Source organism: Hemiscyllium ocellatum, chromosome 37 (assembly GCF_020745735.1).
Source record: "Hemiscyllium ocellatum isolate sHemOce1 chromosome 37, sHemOce1.pat.X.cur, whole genome shotgun sequence".
NCBI lineage: Eukaryota > Metazoa > Chordata > Chondrichthyes > Orectolobiformes > Hemiscylliidae > Hemiscyllium > Hemiscyllium ocellatum.
Genome location: NC_083437.1, coordinates 18,667,545 through 18,691,872, shown reverse-complemented (window position 1 = coordinate 18,691,872; position 24,328 = coordinate 18,667,545). Strand labels below are relative to the sequence as shown.

Sequence of the window (24,328 nt, the reverse complement as noted above, 5' to 3'; positions counted from 1 at the left end):
CTTAATAGTAACCATAATGTTGGTTAAAGGATACAAGAAACAACATTGGATGTTTATGATTTTTAAAAAAGGCAGTGATTTTAATTAACAAATAAATTTGGAAAATCAGATTGACAATATTAGTATGGATGACGTGTTCACAGAATACTCCTGAGATAACTGCTTACAGCAGCACTTTTTGAAACCAACTAGAGAGCAGGTTATATTAAACCAGTTGTAATAAAACAGGATTAACAAATGACTTGAGTAAAGGCATCTTTAGGTAGCAGTAATCACAATGTGATTGAATTTTACATCAGGTTTGAAAAAGAGAAGGGTAGATCTAACATTATTATTCAAAACCTAAGGACAATTATGTGGTCATGAAAGCTGAGCTAGCTGAAGTGAACTGGCATACTGGGGTATGAGATAAATCTATATATAAGCAATGGCAGATATTTAAGGAGATATTTCAGTATATTCTTACTATAATGAAAAATTGCAAAGGGAGACCCCCACATCAATGGTTAATGAAAGTAAAGGAAGGCAAAGATGAGTGTCGGGTCACATGATTGGTCAAAACATAAATAATGCACAGAATGACAAAAAGGTTAATCAGAAGAAATTACAGCATGAGAGGAAGCTAGCTAGAAACGTAAAAATGGATAGTAAAAGTTTCCAGAGGTGAATAAAAAGCGAGTGTTGATTTACTGGTAAGTGAGAATTGCAAGTTATAGTACACAATAAGGAAATTGTGAATGAACATCACCAGGGAAGCAATCGTCAACAAACTGATGAAACCTAGGAGGATGAACTTCATCTTAGGGTCTTAAATGAGGTAGTAGATAGGTCTGCATTCTTGTTCTAAACTTTGCTAGATTCTGGAAAGGTTCCATCAGACTGGAAAGAAGCAAACATAACTTCTCTCTTCAAGGAAAGAGACAGGTAGAAAGTAGGAAACAAACAACAGTTGGCTTGATGTCTGTCGTGGGGAAAATTAGAATTGATCATTGAGGAGTTTATAGATAGAGACTTGAAGAAATTCAAGATATTCTGAAAGAATCAACATGGTTACTGGCATTCTTTTAAGGAGTAGTACTGCTGTGGATGAAGAGGGAAGCTTAATGACATACTGTATCGAGACCTCCAGGAAGTATTTGACAAAGTGTCACATAAAATGGTATTCCACAAAGTAAAAGCACATGATACAGGAGATAATATGAATTTTAAAAGTCACCTCACTGGCAGAAAAGAGAGCATGATAGATTAGCATTTTTCTGATTGACAGGTTAACACTTAGGCCCACAGGGTTGATGTGAGACCTCAACATTAAACAATTTATGTCAGATACTTAGATGAGGGGAACAAAAGTATGGTAGCTAAATTTGCAGACACAAAGATAGGTAGGAAATCATGCTTGTGAAGAGGTTGCAGACTGATTTAATCAGGTTGACTGAGCAAGCAAAAATCTGGCAAAGGTCTAGGCAAGGCAATCAAAGGTTATCAGGAATACTATAGATGAGATTATGGAATTTGAAATACAAACAGATCAGCCAAGATCTTATTGAATGCTGGGATCAAACTTGAGGGATCAAATTGCCATGTTCTGCTGCTAGGAGATAATGAGGACTGCAGAAGTGTGACAGTTAGAATGGAATAAGAGTTGGGCTGGAAAAAGCAACATCTGGTGGGGCGGGGGGGGAAGAGTGGGAGCGGTGGTGCACAGTGGCTCAAAGGCTAGCACTGCTGTCTCATAGTGCATAGGGACCAGAGTTCAAGACCCATCTCGGGCAACTACCTGTGAGGAGTTTGCCCATTCTCCCAGTGTCTGCGTGGATTTCGTCCAGGTGCTCTGGTTTCCTCCCACAACCCAAAGATGTGCAGGTTAAGTGAATTGGCCATGCTAAATTGCCCATAATGTTAGATGCATTAGTCGGGGTAAATATAGGGTAAGGGAATGGTTCTGGGTGGGTTATTCTTCGGAGGGTCGGTGTGGACTTGTTTCCATACTGTAGGGAAGCTAATCTAATGGAAGAGAGGAGTTGATGTTTGTGATCAGAACCTTTCAGCAGGACCTGATGTAAGGTTCTTAACTGCCCCTTCTCCTCTGATGCTGCTTGATCTGCTGCGCTTTTTCCAGCTCAACTCTTTATCCACCTTTATTCTGCTAATCATATATCCATATTTATGAGGGGTGCAAAATTACAGCAATGTTACAGAGAATTGATCTGAAACTACTCTGCAGAACTAATTATCATAAAGCAGTAAAATACTGATTTACTTCACAATGGTTGGATTTATCTTGGAAACTGACTCATACTTTAAAAAATGCAAACTTACTTGGGTTGATTCCAAATTAAAGGTCTGGAGCAAATTGTCATAAAAGAAAAACTGGTGCAGAGTAAAAGAAAATAATACAATAGTCAAGAAGCTGAGAGCAGACTAATTCTTCTCGTGATCCCAATGTCTCAATTATTTATTATTAAACTTGGCAGTTTGCTAAATACTTACTACGGCTTCATTTTATCAATAATTTCACACATCCAGCAGTTAACAACACAGTACATTCAGAATATTACCCAGCATAACTTAATTTCATCTTACTGACCTCAATTTCCCAGTTGTCATCGGCTAAAACTAAACAAGTGGTTGGCAAACCAGACAAACCTGCCTGGCAGGCTCTGTCACACAAGACAATTAATCAACCTATGAGATAGTCCTGTCAAGGGTGACAGACCATAAGATAGAGGACAAAGATTAGGCCATTTGGCCCATCAACTCTGCCCTGACATTCGATCATGGCTGATATGTTTCTCCACCCAATTCCCATGCCTTTGCCCTATAACCCTTGATCCCCTTATGAATTAAAAACCTCTCTCGGTCTTAAATAGACTCAATGACTTGGCCTCTTCGGTCTTCTGAGGCAATAAATTCCACACAGATTCAATACCCTCTGAAATTCCACATTATCTTAGTTCGAAAGGGATCGTCCCTTCATTCTGAGGTTGTGCTTTCTGATCCTAGTCTCTCCTAATAATGGAAACATATTCATTATCCACTTAATCCAGGCCCCTCAGTATTATGTAAATATCATCGAGATCCCCTCATATCCTTCTAAACTCCATAAGTACAAACCCGGAGTCCTCAATTGCCCTTCATATCACAAGCCTTTCATTCCTTGGATTCTTGTAAACCTCCTCTGGACCCCCTTCAATGTCACCACGTCCCTTCTCAATCACAGGGCCAAAAAAGGCTCTCGATATACCAAATATGTTCTGACATGAGCTTGTTACAGCCTTAGTAGTACATCTCTGCTCTTGTATCCTTGCTCTCTTAAAATGATTGCAAACATTGCATTTGTTTTCCTAAATGTCAACTGAACCTGCATGTTATCCTTCAGAGAATCCTGAACTAGGACTCTCAATTCCCTTTGCGCTTTAGATTTTCAAAACCTTTTCCCATTTAGAAAATAGTTTATGTTTCTATTCTCTCTACCAATGTGCATAACCTCTCATTCTGCCACAGTGTATTCCAGCAACTACTTCTTTGCCTACTCTCCTAGCTTGTCCAAATCCTTTGGCACCCTCCCCATTTCCTGAATACTATCTTTTCTCTTTACCTATGCTTGCGTCATCTGCAAACAAAGCAACAATGCCCTCAGTTATTTATCCAGAGTGTTAATGCGAATAAGACAGACCTCTGCAGAACTCCAATAGGCACCAGTCTCCATGCTGTAAAAGACCCCTTTACCTCTATGTTCTACTTTCTGCCAGTCAGCTAATTCTCCATCCACGTCATTGCCTTGTCCCTAATACCATGGGATCTTAATTAGCAGCTTCCTGTGTGGCACCTCAAAGGTGTTCTGGATATTCAAATGGATCACATCCACTGGCTCTTCTTTGTCTAAATTGCTCAAACCTCCTCAAAGAATTCTAACAGATTTGTCAGGCATAACTTTCCTTTGACAAAGTCGTGCTGATTTGGCCCGTTTTACCATGCACTTCCAGGTACTCCGCAAACGCAATCTTATCAGTGAATTCTAAAATCTTACACATGACCAAGGTGAAGTTAACCGGCCTATAATTTCAGGTCTTCCTCCCTTCGCCAACGGGGGTGTTAAATTAGCTATTTTCCAGCCCTTTGGAACCCCTCTCTGACTCCTGCGATGCCTGCAAAGTCAGCACCAAAGCCTCCACAATCTCCTCTGCTGCCTACTTCAGAATTCTGGGATGTAGTCCATCAGATGATTTATCCACTTTCAGATCTTTCAGCTTCCACAGCACCTTTTCCTTATTGATGGCAACTATACTCAGCTTTGCCTCATGACTTTCTTGAAATTCTGATATGCTACTGGTGCTTCCACTATGAAGACTGATGTAAAAAGGAACCATGATATGAAAGCTTTCAAACATTCTTACACCATACAATGGCTGTCATAACATTTGGAGACAAAGACAAGAATCATGTTTTTCTCAAAAGGCACAGCGAGAACTGCCTCAAAACTAATGAGACTTACAACCTTCTGAACATTGCACAATTCTCTAAAACTGAACACCTGAATAACAAACACAGTTTAAAAAATGATCAATTATCAGCATACAGGTGCCAATGACATGGAAACATTGGGATGGTATTCTATTTCCCTTTGATAAAACAGTGCATGCTGAATTCTTTAAGTTTGCGAAATCGAGAAGAAATCCCAACTCTCTCAAAATGGCTTATATGATGTAGTAGTGTACAATGGAGTCATATAGATAAGATACCAGGGCTATGCTGAGTGAATAGGTATCACCTAACATAGCTGCTGCTGTATTGCAACAAGCTTCAGTGTCTTTGAACTGGAAAGGAAAGCAAGCTAGAAGTAGCAAAAAGGATTCTGAATGGAGATCAAATTTCATGACCCCTTATTGCTCAACACATAGTAGTAGGTAGGTAAATGTCTTACCGCTTGTCCCTCAATGGCTGCTCTTTGTCGCCCCAGTACATCCTGTAGCTGTGTGAAATGCTGAATAAAAGCCACCACCTCGGCTTGGAAGCGCTGGGTATGGACATACTGCACTGATGCCATTTGTAGGCTCACTCTCATGTCACAATCACGCTTAAGCTTCGGGTCTGGTCTGCCATACCTGGTTTCAGAGGAAAAGAATTGCCTTAATCAGCAATAACTTATAGTTGTTATTTCACAAAAAAAGTATGTCAACAGCAAGCTAATTTAGGAAAAATTAGAATGACCAAACGAAAGTAGAGTCTATAACGAGGGAAGAAGGCAGAGGTGGATGGACTTAGCATTCCAGTGCTTGGATACTAGGGTGATGGAGGCACAGTAAACAATTTTAGGATGAGGGAATGGGGTGTGCACTGGTGGCCAGACAGAGAGAGAAAAATTGAAAGTTTAAGAACATATGTACATGCTGGTAGATAATACAAAGAAAGGGAGGGAGTCAACACCGGGGACTGGTTTGACCACAAGGATAATAAATTTAAATTTGAAGTCTTTAGAACCAATAACCAATGTAGTTCAGTAGGAACAGGGATGAGTGTACTTTGATACGAGATGGGATCAGGTCAATAATTTTAAATTCAGCTGTTGTTCATGATGGGAAATTAGGGGAACCTTGGGACAATTGAGTCTGGTGACAAGGCACAGATGAGGGTTTCACACAAAGTTAAAGAGGTAGAAGTAGACATTGAAATTGAAAGAATAATGACCAAAGTAGAAAATTAATAAACTTCAAAATGTAACAATGGAAAATTGTGTTATAAAAGCTTGCAGAGATGTGTTAAAATTTGGACCACCTTTCACTAAAAGGATAAGAATAATTAACAAAGAGCGTCTACAGTTTAAACAACGTATAAATACCATTTGCACATCACGGCCTCAATATATCTCCCAATGGGTTCTCCAATGTAGGTGTGCCAAGTGATCAAAATTCCCTACATGTCCTTCATTGACAGACAGCAAATAGAGGCTGCATACTTATTTATAAGAAGCAACAAAAAGATGGCAAATCACTATGGTCCTCCTTTAGGTGGTTTCCAGTATCCAAATGACAAGTTAACAGGAGTCAGGTTTTGGAGTTCAAGGGCAGAGGCTACTTCAATGTAAGTGCACAAGGTGTGGTAAACTAATAGAGAACTTACAAATGCAATATGAAACTCCATTTCACCTTTAATCCACATGTTTTACTTGGGGCAAAATAAAACTTTAAGATCAGTAGCAGTTTTTTTAATATATGATAAGTCAATCAGGATTTAATAGCAGCTGTATTTTGTTCCCTCAAGCACACACACACTCATTTCAGTCCTACACCTGCAACATATACTCTACATTTTTTTGTTGCCCGCAAAGCTTTGTAAGAATATTCTGCAGCAGAATGGAAAATGTTTCACTGATAGCAACCTTCCTTTTATATCATTCTCTGTCAGGGACTCAAAGATTGAACGGATCTTTCAATCATGGATATATATGACAGGAATAATTTAAGTATCTATACTTTTATTCTTTCATTTTGTAGTTTCAGCATAAAAAATAAAATGTCAAAATGCAACTGGAGATTTTTATTACCCCTCAATTTTATTTGCCTGAACCCAGAAAGAAGCATTTGTAGTATTTTATGGATAAAGTAGAAGTTAATAAAATATATTACACAGACACAAATGCATACTTGTAAATGTTGAAGACGAGTGCCTCTTTGCCACTCGTGGTAAAACGCTCCCTGTACAGCTCTCCATGAGGTGTCAGATCACTGAGGGAAAGGCTTCCGAGACTGCCTTGCAGAGCAAAGTCCCCTTCTGCATGATATAAATGCATAATCACAATTAGCAATGCAGATACTGCCCCCTATGTGTTGACTAATAAAACAATTCAAAATAATAACACTTGAACAGCTTCAATTGTGTAGAAACAGAATGAGTGACCAGACACTGTGTACAATTCCATTCCGTTATTTAAAATGCTTTCATTTTCAAAGCATCAGCAAGATGTTCGTAGAATGCATTTCCCCCAGCTTCCTTCCCTTATAACTATCTAACAACATGTTTATTTAAGTAGTGTAGTTGCTCCACAAGGATGAACCGTAAGGGTGAACCACAAAGTCAACTCTGCAAACACTAAGAGATGTGAGTAATTTTCACCACTTTTAAGCATTTTGTTTTTGGTTTGAAAGCAATTTTCCTCCCAGGTAGCCCTCAGGTAGGATGAATGAATCACCTTCACTCAGTACTACCATATAGTAACAAAGTAGAGTCTGATATTTAATGATTTGATTTATTGTCACATGTACCTAAGTATATGCTTGCAAGCAGAACAAGTAGATCATAGTAAGCAAGGATATACAGATCACTGGGTGAAAAAGCTTAGACTGAGGGATATAGCTTACACCGCACAGGATGAGTGTGAAGCAAGACCAACATTATTTGAAGTTGGAGTGTCCATTCATCAGTCTAATAAAGGCAGGGAAGAAACTTTTCTTGGACCTGTTGGTGCGTGTGTCCAAACAAATGAATCTTCTGCCTGATTGAAGGGGATGTAAGAGAGCGTTACCAGAATGGGAGAAGCCTTTGATGATGTTGGCAGCCTTTCTGCTGCAACGAGGGGTGCAAATGGAGTCCATGGATAGAAGATTGGCTTCCACGATGATCTGGACTGTGCACACAAGCCTCTGCAGTTTCTTACGGTCCTGGACAGAGCAGTTACCATACCAGACAATATACACCCAGATAGCATGCTTTCTATGCTGCATCCGTAAAAGTTGGTGAGGGTCCTTATGGACATGTTGAATTTTCAAAGTCACCTGAGGAAGATGATCGTAAAACACAGAATTTATAGCAAATATTTACAGTGTGATGCAACTGAAATGATATAATGAAAAAGATTTGGATTGTTTGTTAAGTCTCTGATCTTTTAAAATGACCATGCTGGTTTTAGTGCATGGTGGCATAGTGGTTAGCACTATTGCCTCGCAGCACCAGAGACCAGGGTTCAATTCCCGCCTCAGGAGACTGACTGTGTGGAGTTTGCACATTCTCCCCGTGTCTGCGTGGGTTTCCTCCCACAGTCCAAAATGTGCAGGTTAGGCAAATTGGCCATGGTAAATTGCCCATAGTGTTAGGTGAAGGGGTAAAATGTAAGGGTTGTAGGTCGGTGTGGACTTGTTGGGCCCCGAAGGGCCTGTTCCCACATTAAGTAATCTAATCATATGTAAATCCCAGAACGATTTTTTAAAAAAGTTATATTAAAACAAGTTTTCAAAAACAATCCAGGTTTTTTGCAATATATAATTTCAGTTGCATTACACTGTAAACTTTTGCTATAAATTCTGTGTCTTAAGATCTTACACTCCATAACCATCTGAAGGAGCAAATCTAGTGCTTACAAATAAACCTGTTGGACTATAACCTGGTGTTGAGAGATTTTTAACTTTGTACACTAGTCCAACACTGGCACCTTCAAATCATAAGGAAGAGGAGGCAGTGTTGCGCCTTCTTGACTGTCATATCTATGTGGAAAGTTCAGGACAGGTTGTCGGTTATCACCACTCCTAGGAACTTGGTGCTCTCAACCTCTGCTCCTTTGATGCAGATGGGAGCATGCTCTCCTTCCTTTCTTAAGTCAATGTTCAGTTTTTCTGTTTTGCTGACATTGAGAAAGAGGTTATCATCATTGTATCATGTCACCAAGCTCTCTATCTCCAATCTGACTCATCATTGTTTGATATCCATTCTACCATGGTGGTGTCATCAGCAAACTTGTAGATGGTGTTCGTTTGGAATTTGATTACATAGTCATGAATGTACAGGGAGTACAGTAGGGCACTGAGAATGCAACCTTGGAGTGGTATTGTGTATCAGGTGCAGTTGTCTATCGTCGCTGATTACGGTCTATGGGTCAGGAAGCTGCAGATCCAGTTGCAGAGGGTGGAACTGAGACCTAGCTCGGAGTTTTGAGACCAGTCTGGAGGAGATTATGTTGTTGAAAGTAGCTGATGAGCAGGAGTGTGAAGTAGATGTCCTTGTTATCTAGATGTTCCAGGGATGAGTGTAGGGCAAGTGAAATGACGTCCACAGGATTATAGAGGACAGAGCCACTGAGCAGTAGTCATAAGGGCACTTTGCATATGCTTTCTTAGATACTGGGACGATGGTGGTCTTCTTGAAGCAGGTGGGGACTTTGGCTTGTAGCAGGGAGAGGTTGAAGATGTTGGTGAACACTCCAGTCCACTCAGGATTTAAGTGCACGGCCGTGGACTCTGTCCAGGCCCAGTGCTTTCTGTGAACTGACTCTTCATTCTACTCTGAATGAAGTAAGAGATGTAAAATTTGTCCACCATTCTATGGTGTTTCAACACTGCATAATACGATCAATTCTGAAGTGATAAATTCTGGTTACAATAGGTTGAATACATCAGTCATACGGTTGGAGTTAACAATGGAACACTGATACTGATTGTAGTGCAACATTGTACACACAGTTTGCTACAGAATATTAATCAAGTAATTTCAATGAATTTGCTATAATCAGATAAAATGTTTTCGGTTATTAGTCAAAGGAGAAGACTTTTATACAGTGCTTTATCATTTCTCAGAAACCTATGAAAATAGTGAATTTAACAATTAATTACCTGCTTGTACGCAGAGCAGGACAAAGAAATAAATGGCCAATTAACATGCTTTTTGCTCATATTAAATAATGAAGAAAGGTGGCCAGGATGCCAAGGTATTTGTGAGTTTTGAGAACATTTGTAGCTCAGGTTGAAGTTCTGGATGTAAGTTTGCTCACTGAGTTGGAAAGTTCATTTCCAGACGTTTCGTCACTATACGAGGCAACATCTTCAGTGAGGCTCCGGGTGAAGCACTGCTAATAAGTGTGGGCGGCACGGTGGCACAGTGGTTAGCACTGCTGTCTCACAGCGCCCGAGACCCGGGTTCAATTCCCGACTCAGGCGACTGACTGTGTGGAGTTTGCACATTCTCTCCGTGTCTGCGTGGGTTTCCTCCGGGTGCTCCGGTTTCCTCCCACAGTCCAAAGATGTGCGGATCAGGTGAATTGGCCATGCTAAATTGCCCGTAGTGTTAGGTAAGAGGTAAATGTAGAGGTATGGGTGGGTTGCGCTTCGGTGAGTTGGTGTGGACTTGTTGGGCCGAAGGGCCTGTTTCCGCACTGTAAGTAATCTAATCTAATCTAATTCCTGCTTTCTGTTTATGTTTGGGTTTCTTTGAGTTGAGTGATGCCATTTCCTACCCTGTGATGTCATTTCCTGATCTAGAACAGGAAATTATACTACCAACCCAATAAATCCAAACATATAAATACAAAGCAAGAATTATCAGCAGTGGTTTTCCCGGAGGCCCATTGAACATGCCACGGTATCAAACCACAAGCCTCAGTAACATAATGGGGTGGGGGATGAAATGGACAGCTATCCAATAGATTGTGTCATAATATCATCACAACAATGTGGCTGACTGCTATTGTCACACGCCTCTTACTAGATCACCAAAGCTGCTGAACCTCCTCAGGGAGGTGCTGTGATCATCAATTACTTCAACAATGACTTTCCATAAGGTTAGGAGCTACTCACTAATAACTCAAGGTTCAAATCTCTGAAAACAAAGCAGCACATGCCAGCATATGGAAGATCCCAGATAATGTCCAGACTGATATGCACTACATAACATTCACACCAAGTAAGTGGTGTGCAATGATTATTTGAAAAGAAAGTCCACCGATATTCTCCAACCTTCACACCATCAATGCAAATTTTCCCACCAGTAACATTTTAGGAGTCACTGCTGCCAGAAACATCAGAAATGTAGACATTTTAAAACTGGGGCTAAAATTTAAGAGAGATTAGATGCTGTTAGATATTCAATACTACACAGAAAAGACCAGTTTTCTTTTTTTGGTGCTCCTCTACTACTGGCCATTGATCTATAAAATGTATTGCAACAACTTCAAACAGTGCCCTTCCCTGCGCCCCAATCACCAAGATGGCCAAAAGCTGCAGTCATAATGGGGATACCAATACCTCCATAAGGACATAATCTTGACTTGGAAATAGAGCATGGCTTCTCTATTACCACAGAATATGATTTTTGTAATTCCCATTAATTCATTGTGGAGATACAAGAACAAATAGTTCAAGGAGGCAGTCCTCCAACAACTTCCTGGGCAAGTAAGGAAATCCAGAAATAATAAGATTCAGAAAACTTTTTAAAAACATGTCAAACTTAGCATTCAGCCTTGCATATTGACTGAAATGCTATTATTAACATTTCAAAGAAACACATGCATTGAATGTGTAATGAAGCTTTTCAAAATTATTCAATCTAGGAGACAAAGATACCCTAAATACTCCAGTAACAGTCGAAGTTTTTGGACTACTTTATAAGATTAAATTTATGGGGTCAACTATTACATGGATACCACTTTTGAGGGGCTAAAATTGATGCCCGTTAAAATTCATGCCATATTAGCAGAAGCCCAACTGATCTCTAAACGAATGAAGGGAAAAAAAAACAAACTATGGTAATTCTGAAAACCTGGAGCGGAAGACAACAGCCAGCAGACTGGAAGATCAGGAGCGGAGCAGAACAACCGGCAGACTGACTCATAAATGTTGATCTGTTATCAGTGAAGAACTAGGGGCGACTTTTACACAAGATATATGGAAAATTCCAGGTAATTTGGCCAAAACTAGCGGGTTTTATGAGATTGACTATTATTCAAGTATATACACTAGATAGGAAAGGATCCTTAGACTACACCTTCCAAACCTACGGTCACTTCCATCTAGAAGGACATGGGCAGCAGATACATGGGAGCATCACTGCTTGCCAGTTCCCCTCCAAGCCTTTCACAATCTGAATGTGGAAATATGTCTTTGGTCCTGCACTGTCCCTAACGAAACTGTGGGCCCATCTACAGTGGTTCAAGCAGCCACCTTCTGAAGTGCAACTAAGGATGGGCAATTAATGCTGGTCCAGCCAATGTTGGCCGTGTCCCCCAAGTGAATAGGAAAGAAACAACTCCCAATCTTGTACAAGCTGACTGTTTTTGTTGAGGTTTCTACAATGAAACATCTATTTAAAGAGTAAGTTGGTTAAACATTCAGAATTGGGTAAACTAACTGGTAGATTAGAGTTTGCACATTCTCCTTATGTTGGCATAGGTTTCCTCCCACAGTCCAAAGGTGTGCAGGTTAGGTGGACTGGCTGTGCCAAGTTGCCCATAGTGTCCAGGGACATGCAGGCTAGTTGGATTAGTCATGAGAAATGCAGGGTTACAGGGTAGTGGGTATGGGTCTGGGTGGGATGCACTTTGGTGGGTCGAATGGCCTGCTTCCACGCTGTACAAAATCTATGAATCAATGAAAATACAAGCACAAAACCTCCAATAAATATAACTGATATAACTAACAATCTTATGTTTTCATAGAACCAATTTTGAGAATAATAAACAGATTGTACAGCACTTAGGGCATTTGGAAGTCATGATAACGTACAGAAAAACCTCAATTATCTGAATGAGATGGGTGGAGAGTATTTTGCCTGGATAACTGATCTGATCGTAAACAAAGGAAGCCATACTGAACATAATTACGTAAAAAAACATGTTTACAGAATTTTTATTTCATTCAATCAATAAAATATGGACAAACACTGGATATTGCTTAAAAATTCATGATATTTTACAAATGAAATCATTTTTTGGCTAGAGTTTGACTGAAGTCTGTGAAACCTTTCGCTGACAGATGTTGTGAAACTTGAAAAGGTTCAGAAAAGATTTACAAGGATGTTGCCAGAGTTGGAGGATTTGAGCTATAGGGAGAGATTGAATAGGCTAGGGCTGTTTTCCCTGAATTGGAAGCTGATGGGTGACTTTATAGAGGTTTATAAAATCATGAGGGGAATGGATAGGATAAATAGATAAAGTCTTTTCCCTGGGGTGGGGGAGTCCAGAACTAGAGGGCATAGGCTTACGGTGAGAGGGGAAAGATATAAAAGGGACAAAAGGAGCAGCTTTTTCACATAGAGGGTGGTGCATGTATGGAATGAGCCAGAGGAAGTGGTGGAGGCTGATACAACTGCAACATTTAAAAGGTATTTGAATGGATACATGAATCGGAGGGTTTGGAGGGATATGGGCCAGGCGCTGGCAGGTGGGACTAGATTGGGTCGGGGTATCTGGTCAGCATGGAAGAGTTGGACAGAAGTGTCTGTTTCCGTGCTGTACATCTCTATGACAGTTTCCTCGGTTTTATCCCGGTCCTTGGCAGCAGCCGACATCTTTCTGATTGGTGTCACCACACCGTCCAGATTAACCAAGTGTTGTCCCTCCCTCCTTAGCAACTGCAGGGCCCTTAGAGACAGAGTGAAAGAGAAAGAGAGAGAAAGAGATTTTTCTTCTGCTGACTTCAGTTTCCATTCTCTCATCATTTTTTTTTGAAAGGGAGAATGTTTTCCTCCTGTTTCCTCCCGTCAGGTTTTCCTCCTGTTTCTTTCCACGTGTGCTAACTCACTACAATTTCCTCTCTCCATCATAAAAAGTTAAATTAATTTTTGTGTCAGCTGAAAGATATTGAACTATATTTTCTTTGGAAAAAAAGTCATCATGGGATAACTGGAGGAAAAAGCAACAGAAACGACAAGTGCAAACGCATGTTTTGACTTAACTCTCTGGAGAATGAGCTGAGGAAAAAAAACAGAGCGGGTCAATGTTGAGGGAGAATCTTGCTGTTAGAGAACACAGCTCAGGCTTGCACATATGTTGTACTTGTGTGTTCACAATCACATACCTTTTTCCTCAGGGAGAAAAAGTGAGGACTGCAAATGCTGGAGATCAGAGCTGAAAAATGTGTCGCTGGAAAAGCGCATTCCTGAAGAAGGGCTCATGCCCGAAACGTCGATTCTCCTGCTCTTTGGATGCTGTCTGACCTGCTCCGCTTTTCCAGCAACACATTTTTCAGCTCCTCAGGGAGAATAAGTATCAGACATCTTTTTTATAAGAAGTGTAAGACTTAACTGTAATGTCATGTCTCATTAGAGTCTGAAGTTAAATATTTATTAAAGCATATTTGCATCTATATTCCTATTCAAATTTATAAACTGACACATTAAATGAATGAGGAATTGAATTTTCCTACTTCAATTGAAATTCATGTACAGGGACCATGAGATCTTGTTTGGATAATCCGAAATTCGGATAAACGAGGTTCTTCTGTAATTAATTCTAGGCTGCTCAATTGAAATTAAAACCAAGTAGTTGGGTGACACCTAGTGGTAGAACTCTACTTTTTAAAATGCGTACGGTGAACAGATAAATCTTATTGTTATCTAGGAGAGATCTCTCCTAGATAAATCTTATTGTAAAGTTAACAATCACACAACACAGGTTATAATCCAACAAGTTTATCTGGAGGCGCCAGCTTTCGGAGTGCTGCTCCTTCATCAGGTAGCTGTGAGACAGGATCATAAGACACAGAATTTATAACAAAAGATTACAGCGTTATGCAACTGAAAAGATATTATTGCATGACACTGTAATCTTTTGCTATAAATTCTGTGTCTTATTATCCTGTCCCACAGCTACCGGATGAAGGACTAGTACTCCGAAAGCTAGTATTTACAAATAAACCTGTTGGACTATAACCTGGTGTTGTGTGATTTTTAACTTTGTCCACCACAGTCCAAAACCGTCTCCTCCAAATTATTGTAAAGTCAGTGGGCGTATGAGACGCAGGCCACTCCTCGGGAAGGCTACAAAGCTTTCTTGACATCAATGTGCTTGCAGTGATAGTAATGCACATTTTAGATGATCTCTTTTAGTCAGCTGAATGGAGTGAACAAAGAAGTAACTAATAAATAGTTTGGTGAATGCAGGTCAAAATGATCATGTTTCAGGCATACTTATCCTCCTGGCACCGGTCTGGTAAATGTCTTGCTGAAACTTCCTTGAATGGGTGCAGCAATAACCTGTCCTTTGTCAGTTCTGATTTGAGGCCATACACCTCCCATTTTAATTTGGGAATATAGTTGCTTTGGTCATATTGGTTGTGGAGAAGAATGCTCTCTGCCACTGGAGGTTTGGGTTGAGGACAGACTGCAGTGACAGTAAAGGCAGAGTCTCTTTCTCAAAATTACTTAAAAAATAGAACAATGGGAGATGGATCATTTACAATGCACAATCCGTGTGTCAGTCCAAAACAGCTAGTGCATGACTCAAAACAGACACACATCTACAAAAACACCTGTCTCACATATAATCATAGATGTTTGAAATAAGGATGATGGTCATTCTTAAAGCGATCCAAAATTTCTCTTAATTCTGTATCTTTTCTTTTTTCTTCCAAAGCCCCTGCATCTCCCTGATTCCAAATATTTAGCCAATTTTCCTTAAGGGATTCAGTAACTGCTACCTAATTTACTCTGTCGTAACATATGGCATATCCCAACTGCACATTATATAAAAATAAATTCTCAAACTCCTTGATCGCTATCTTCAATTAATACTCAAACCAGCACAGATAGTTTTTATCTCATGCATTCCCATAACCTTTATTAATTTTGATATTTTATTATTAACACTATGCTCTCATTTTACTATCCCTTCTCTAAAAGATCACCTAAAACTGCATCCAGCATTATTCGCACAAAGACCACAAAATATGCAGAGTTTATAAGTAAAAGACCCGACTTGGTTGAGGCACTCCCATCTCTGGGCACAAGTTCGTTTCATTGTGTACAGTTCCAGTCATCAAACTACCAAAAGGAGGTGGATGCTTTGGAAAGGGTACTGAAAATGGTCAACAGGATATTGCCTGGTATGGGGGATTTTGGCTATGAAGAAAGGTTGGATAGATTGGGTTTGTTTTCACTCGAATGCAGGCAATTGAGGAGTGACCGGACATAAGTTTATAAGATTGTGAATGGCACAGTACAGTGGAAAGTATGAGGCTTTTGCTCAGAGTGGAGGTCAATTATTAGGTTTTTTGCGTGGGGGTGGTAGAGTTTAAACGAGATGCCTAAGGCATGTTTTCCATATAAAGAGAGTAGTGAATGCCTGGAATGTGCTGCCAGAGGTGGTGGTGGAAGCAGACACAATAAAGGCTTTCAATCAGATTCCCTACAGCGTGCAAACAGGCCCTTTGGCCTAACCAGTCCACACTGACCCTCCAAAGAGTAACCCATCCAGACCCAATTCCCTCTGACTAATGCACCTAACACTAAGGGCAAATTAGCATGACCAATTCACCTGACCTGCACATCTTTGGACTGTGGGAGGAAACTGGAGCACCCGGAGGAAACCCACGCAGACACAGGGAGAATGTGCAAACTCCACACAGATAGTTGGCTGGGCTGGAAGCGAACCTGGGACCCTGGGTGCTGTGAGGCAGCAGTGCTAACCACTGAGCCACCATGATGAATACTTGAATGGTAAGGGAATAGAGGAATATGGATACTGTAAGTGAAGACAGTTTTAATATGGGTGGGCAAAATGGAGGGCCCAAGGGTCTGTTCCTGTGCTGTATTCTCTAACTCCATAATTTGCGCACAAATTTCAAGGCTATCATGTCAGTGCACTACAGAGGGAATGCTACAATGCTGAAGGTGGTGTTATCTGGATGTGACATCAAACTTCATCTGCTTGCTAAAGGAGGTTTCATGGCACTATTCTGAAGAACAGCAGGAGAATTATCCTTTTTATTACCTCCATTCAACAAATCAAAATCAGATTATCTGGTCATTACCACACTTGCTTGTTGGATCTTGCTGTGCACAAAATGATAGTAGCACTTACGACATCTTAGCATTTTCATGACAGCTAATGAGATGCTTCTGGAAATGCTTTGGATGATAATGGTGATCACGGAAGGCATTATACAATTGTAGGTCCTCCTATTTGCTGTTGTACTCTACATAACTATTTTTAAAAAACTCATATTGTCAACGTTCAGCCCACTGCTCATTCTGCCATCAACCTTTCTGCAATCCATGCAACATCATTTCATTCTTGCCTGCCAACCAAGTTCCTATATGTGCTGTAAGGTCCTATGATTCTGTAGCAGTACAAAAAAAGAGAACATGCAGCCATGCTTGAGCTTTTCTGCAGAGCAATAGATTTCGTCTCACACACCAGCCTCTTCTCCATAACCCCAAAAACTAGTTCTCTTTACTGCCAATGGACTTTACAGAAGTTCATGTGAACTTCCATCTATACCACTGATTCAGGTAGTGTGTTCCTGACAACTCTTAAAAAAAAACCCTCATTTCCCTACTAATTCTTTCAACAATTATGTGAAATCTATAACATTTAGTCACAAACACGAGATTTCCTTTTACTGTTGCTAGTGCTCATGTTCCACATGAAACATTGGGGTTTATAGTGGGTCCATTACACCAGCTGGTGGATTAAGTTGAAAATAGATGGGTACTTTATTTATGCCCTTGGAAAGCATGGTAGACTACAATGTCAAACCTGGATGTACCAAATTTTGCAGTTACATACTTAACTTGCAGTTTTAATTACACCTGTAAAGAGAAACTGTGCATGTTAGAGGTTATTCAAATATACCTTCCATCCTAATACGTGCATATTTCACCCAAAATTCATGTTTTTATACTATACTGCTGCAAAACTTTAAGTACAGAATAGAACTCACCGATCAGTGCAAGATGTGCTGACAGTTTAGACACATTAGCTTTGGCAAGTTCATTTGTCTTCTTATTCAACACCAGAGACAGGGAATGAACCTGAGAGGAAAACAAATTCAGTTCATAGGATAATTGCAAAGATTTCCAAGCTGTTATCTTTGGAGGCCACACTTGAATGTAAATGATGTTATTAATTTGCTCAAACAATCATTGTCTTCAACGAACATATTCAGTTTCTGATTAAGTTGTTAATTAGACACCTTTTCAAACAGACCCATCAAAATCGAGCAGGGCAAGGAACAATTAAAAAACAAAGCCTGGAAAACCCAAGCATGTCAAGATCTACATTTTCAGGACTTAGGGGGCTACAGGTTGTACACTATTGATGTATAAATCAGTCAGAGGTAAAACTCTAAAGATATCACAACAAGTGATATAGAATTATACAATGTGATTGGGAAAAGCAGCCAGAAAGGACGTGTGTTATATCAGCCTCAAACCTTGGTAAATATGACTGCAATGATTGCAACGTCTTCTGAACAAATTAAAATCCCCAAAGTTTGTTTAACCCACTGGGGCATCTGCAACCTTTAAAATATTTTAGAAAACATTATGCAAAATGCAATGATTGGATCTGACACCACATTTATGGATAGGATAGAATCTCAGATGCACAGTACCTGATCTTTCCCGACTGTGTGCTGTGGGTTTTAAACAGATCTACAATAACTGAACTGCAAGCCTCAAGCTGCAGAGCAGGAGGAGGATACTTTGAATGGATCAGTGGTGCTGGAAGAGCACAGCAGTTCAGACAGCATCCAACGAGCAGCGAAATCGACGTTTCGGGCAAAAGCCCTTCATCAGGAATAAAGGCAGTGAGCTGGAAGCACTTCAACCCCAGGGCATCAATGTGGACTTCAACAGCTTCCTCATTTCCCCTTCCCCCACCTCATCCTAGTTTCAAACTTCCAGTTCAGCACTGTCCCCATGACTTGTCCAGACTTGTCCGGCCTGCCTATCTTCTTTTCCACCTATCCACTCCACCCTCTCCTCCCTGACCTACCACCTTCATCTCCTCCCCCACTCACCCATTGTACTCTATGCTACTCTCTCCCCTCCCCTCCCCACCCCACCCTCCTCTAGTTTATCTCTCCATGCTTTCAGCTCACTGCCTTTATTCCTGATGAAGGGCTTTTGCCAGAAACGTTGATTTCGCTGCTCGTTGGATGCTTCCTGAACTGCTGTGCTCTTCCAGCACCACTGATCCAGAATCTGGTTTCCAGCATCTGCAGTCATTGTTTTTACCTCGTTGATTTTAACCCTACTGCGAATCCTCTTGCAAGGATGCCTGCCTTGAAGTAGTTTTCCTCCTCTCTCTACAAGAATCTCAGGGAGTCCCTCTCCCACTGCAACTCCCAGGTAATTTCCTCTGCCCTGAAGCTCTTCAACCATGTCGTGAAACAAACTCAGTACCACAGTCACATTTGCTTCCTCAGTGCCTGCCTCCGTAACCAACTCATCCCACACGGACTCCGGACCACCTTTAAACCAGCAGAGTTCGGACCCGAACAGGACAAACAGTACAGACTACAGATTCAAAAACACCAGCAACAGTTCTCTTTCAGGATCCTCCGCTCCACGCTTGCAGCAATGCGCCGGCACCTAACCTCTCTACAGTCGGCCCTGCCTCAGCTGAGGGCCACACTCTCTCAGAATTGCAAAGGACCCACATCCTCAGGAGAATTCATACTCTCAATAAACAGTACTTCAACTCCACCTCAAACATTAAAAACTGTAAGTACAACAAACTTTTATCCACCCACCTCCATAACCAACGCTCCTCAAACATTCCAGAAGATTCCCCTGGCCTCGGAAACACCATTAGCCATGCGGCTGATGCAGCTTCCACCCCCACGCTGATTGATGATGTCACTTCCGTCCCCATCATGGTCACTCCCAGAGCCACTTCCGGCCCTCACATCATCGCTGATTCCACAAACTCAGTGACTTCCGCCACCCCTACTGCCGTGTCTGCCACCACTTCCGCCCCCACCAGCGCCACTCACCTGCATTCTGCTGACACGCCCCCCACAGACCCCACTGTCACTATCCCCACCCCCCAGAACCCTGAGGGGCACATTACCCCTGCTCATGACTCTACCCCCATTCCCCCCACCATCACACCCACTCCAGGTACTGGCTCTGACCCCACTACCAGCTCCACACCCACACCAGATCCCAGCTCCCAGCCCTGCCGAGTTTTCACCATCCCTCCAGACCTCCCCCTCACCGAGGACGAACGATCAGTCCTCAGCAAAGGACTCATCTTCATCCCCCTCCATCCACGCATCAATGAATTTAATATACGCTGTGACATCGAACAATTCTTCCGTCGCCTCCGAGCTTACTTTCACAATCAGGATTCCCGCCCACCTTCCGAGGACCCCTTCGCCCACCTCCAACACACTGCATCCACCTGGACACCCCGGGCTGGCCTATTACCTGCCCTCGACCTCTTCATTTCCAACTGCTGCCGGGACATTAACCGCCTCAACCTGTCTACTCCCCTCCCCCACTCTAACCTCTCACCCTCACAAGGCGCAGCCCTCCAATCCCTCTGCTCCAATCCCAACCTCACCATTAAGCCAGCAGACAAAGGGGGTGCAGTGGTAGTCTGGCGCACTGACCTCTACACCGCTGAAGCTAAACGCCAACTCGAGGACACCTCTTCCTACTGCCTCCTAGACCATGACCCCACCCCCCCATCACCAAACCATCATCTCCCAGACCATACAGAACCTCATCACCTCAGGAGATCTCCCACCCACAGCTTCCAACTTCATAGTCCGGGAACCCCGCACTGTCTGGTTCTACCTCCTTCCCAAGATCCACAAGCCTGACCACCCTGGCCGACCCATTGTCTCAGCTTGCTCCTGCCCCACTGAACTCATCTCTACCTACCTCGACACTATTCTATCCCCCCTAGTCCAGAAACTCCCAACATACGTTCGAGACACCACCCACGCCCTCCACCTCCTTCAAGACTTCCGTTTCCCTGGCCCACAACGCCTCATCTTCACCATGGATATCCAATCCCTCTACACCTCCATTCGCCATGACCAGGGCCTCCAAGCCCTCCGTTTTTTCCTTTCCAGACGTCCCCAACTGTACCCTTCCACCGACACTCTCATTCGTTTGGCCGAACTGGTCCTCACCCTTAACAATTTCTCCTTTGAATCCTCCCACTTCCTCCAGACCAAAGGGGTAGCCATGGGCACACGTATGGGCCCCAGCTATGCCTGTCTCTTTGTTGGCTACGTAGAACAGTTGATCTTCTGTAATTACACCGGCACCACTCCCCACGTCTTCCTCCGCTACATTGATGCTGCATTGGCGCCACCTCGAGCTCCCGCGAGGAGGTTGCGCAATTCATCAACTTCACCAACACATTCCACCCTGACCTTAAATTTACCTGGACCATCTCTGACACCTCCCTCCCCTTCCTGGACCTCTTCATCTCCATTAATGATGACCGACTTGACACTGACATTTTTTACAAACCCACCGACTCCCACAGCTACCTGGATTACACCTCTTCCCGCCCTATCTCTCGCAAAAATGCCATCCCGTATTCCCAATTCCTCCGCCTCCGCCGTATCTGCTCCCAGGAGGACCAGTTCCACCATAGAACACACCAGATGGCCTCCTTTTTTAGAGACCGCAATTTCCCTTCCCACCTGGTTAAAGATGCCCTCCAACGCATCTTGTCCACATCTCGCACCTCCGCCCTCAGACCACACCCCTCCAACCGTAACAAGGACAGAACGCCCCTGGTGCTCACCTTCCACCCCACCAACCTTCGCATAAACCAAATCATCCACCGACATTTCCGCCACCTCCAAAAAGACCCCACCACCAGGGATATATTTCCCTCCCCACCTCTTTCCGCCTTCCGCAAAGACCGTTCCCTCCATGACTACCTGGTCAGGTCCACGCCCCCCCCCTACGATCCACCCTCCCATCCTGGCACTTTCCCCTGCCACCGCAGGAACTGTAAAACCTGTGCCCATACCTCCTCCCTCACCTCTATCCAAGGCCTTAAAGGAGCCTTCCACATCCAAAGTTTTACTTGCACATCCACTAATATCATTTATTGTATCCGTTGCTCCCGATGCGGTCTCCTCTACATTGGGGAGACTGGGCGCCTCCTAGCAGAGTGCTTTAGGGAATATCTCCGAGATACCTGCACCAATCAACCACACCGCCCCATGGCCCAACATTTCAACTCCCCCTCCCACTCTGCCGAGGACATGGAGGTCCTGGGCCTCCTTCACCGCCGCTCCCTCACCACCACACGCCTGGAGGAAGAACGCCTCATCTTCCGCCTCGGAATACTTCAACCCCAGGACATCAATGTGGACTTCAACAGCTTCCTCATTTCCCCTTCCCCCACCTCATCCTAGTTTTAAAACTTCCAGCTCAGCACTGTCCCCATCACTTGTCCGGACTTGTCCGAAAATACTATCTTCTTTTCCACCTATCCACTGCACCCTCTCCTCCCTGACCTACCACCTTCATCTCCTCCCCCACTCACCCATTGTACTCTATGCTACTCTCTCTCCCCTCCCCACCCCACCCCCCTCTAGCTTATCTCTCCATGCTTCCAGCTCACTGCCTTTATTCCTGATGAAGGGCTTTTGCCCGAAACGTCGATTTCGCTGCTCGTTGGATGCTGCCTGAACTGCTGTGCTCTTCCAGCACCACTGATCCAGAATCTGGTTTCCAGCATCTGCAGTCATTGTTTTTACCTACTTTGAATAGAGCCCAGCCTCATTACTAACAGACCATTGTAAAGATATCAAGTTGATCGCACAACTGTCCCTTGCATCTAATACTACAAGGATACAAACAAATGCAGGAATGACATTCTACAACACAATTTCTCTATTTGGTTGAGAGAGCAGACATATCCAGAAATGTCAACAGATAGGAAATGTGTCTTGATCCAATTGCTAACCTGGCTTGTTCAAAATACGGAATTGTGTCAAGAAATTAAAATTTGGGGGTCAACATTCTTTTAATGTTTTATGTAGAATGCTTCTTCAAACAAACTAAGTCTAACAAAGTGTAACATGCAAGAAACACTGCATGTCTGCGTATGCAACAGCCAGTTATATCCAAGAACCCTGCAAGAGGCTAAAGAAGAAATTGTTGGGGCCCTGACTGATGCTTTTGCATCATTGCTAGCCATGGGTGAGGTCCTGGAAGACTAGAGGGTAGCAAATGTTGTGCCCTTACTCAAGGCAGGCTGCAAAGAAAAATCTGGGAACTATAGACCAGTAAACCTAACATCTGAGGTAGATAAGTATTTTTAGAAGATTATGAGATAAGATATATGTGCATTTGGAAAGATAGGGCTTGATTAGAAATAGTGTATGGGAGATCATGGCTCACAAATTTGGTAGAGTTCTGTGATGGAAGTGGAAGTGATTGCTGGTCCTCTCACTGAGATATTTGTATCATCAATAGTCACAGGTGAGGTGCCAGAAGACTGGAGGTTGGCTAATGTGGTGCACTGTTTAAGAAGGGTGGTAAGGCCAAGCCAGGCAACTATAGACCAGTGAGCCTGACATCGATGGTGGGTAAGCTGTTGGAGGGAATCCTGAGGGATAGGTATACATGTATTTGGAAAGGCAAGGACTGATTAGGGATAGTCAACATGGCTTTGTGCTTGGGAAATCATGTCTCACAAACTTGACTGAGTTTTTTGAAGAAGTAACAAAGAGGATTAATGAGGGCAGAGCAGGAGGTGTGATCTATATGGACTTCAGTAAGCCGTTCGACAAGGTTCCTCATGGGAGACTGATTAGCAAGGTTAGGTCACATGGAAAATGGGGAGAACGAGCCATTTGGATACAGAACTGGCTCAAAGGTAGAAGACAGAGGGTGGTGGTGGAGGGTTGTTTTTCAGACTGGAGGCCTGTGACCAGTGGAGTGCCACAAGGATCGGTGCTGGGTCCTCTATTTTTCAATCAATTAAATAAATGATTTGGATGTGAGCATAAGAGGTACAGTTCATATGTTTGCAGATGACACCAAAATTGGAGGTGTAGTGGACAGCGAATACAACAGAATCTTGATCAGATGGGCCAATGGGCTGAGAAGTGGCAGATGGAGTTTAATTTAGATAACTGCGAGGTGCTGCATTTTGGGAAAGCAAATCCGAGCAGGACTTATACACTTAATGGTAAGGTCCTCGGGGGTGTTGCTGAACAAACGGACCTTGGAGTGCAGGTTCATTGCTCCTTGAAAGTGGAGTCACACGCAGATAGGATTGTTTGGTATTCTTTTCTTTATCGGTCAGAGTATTGAGTACAGGAGTTGGGAGGTCATGTTGTGGCTGTACAGGACATTGATTAGATTAGACTTACAGCGTGGAAACAGGCCCTTCGGCCCAACAAGTCCACACCGACCCGCCGAAGCGCAACCCACCCACACCCCCACACCTACCCCTTACCTAACACTACGGGCAATTTAGCATGGCCAATTCACCTGACCCGCACATCTTTGGACTGTGGGAGGAAACCGGAGCACCCGGAGGAAACCCACGCAGACACGGGGAGAACGTGCAAACTCCACACAGTCAGTCGCCTGAGTCGGGAATTGAACCCAGGTCTACAGGTGCTGTGAGGCAGCA

At 42.8% G+C, this 24,328-nt stretch overlaps 1 protein-coding gene across 5 annotated transcripts in view; it reads right to left on the bottom strand.

The window, feature by feature from the left end:
* Positions 1-24,328, bottom strand: part of vps13d (vacuolar protein sorting 13 homolog D) — a 296,748-nt gene that overhangs the window by 215,550 nt on the left and 56,870 nt on the right. For all 5 annotated transcript variants that reach the window (XM_060852296.1, XM_060852292.1, XM_060852293.1 and 2 more), the window contains 3 exons: positions 17,640-17,730; positions 6,645-6,771; positions 4,925-5,105 (listed from right to left, as the gene is read on the bottom strand). In XM_060852296.1, coding sequence (XP_060708279.1) covers positions 4,925-5,105; positions 6,645-6,771; positions 17,640-17,730 — 399 coding nt within the window. The remainder of the gene's footprint in view (positions 1-4,924; positions 5,106-6,644; positions 6,772-17,639; positions 17,731-24,328) is intronic.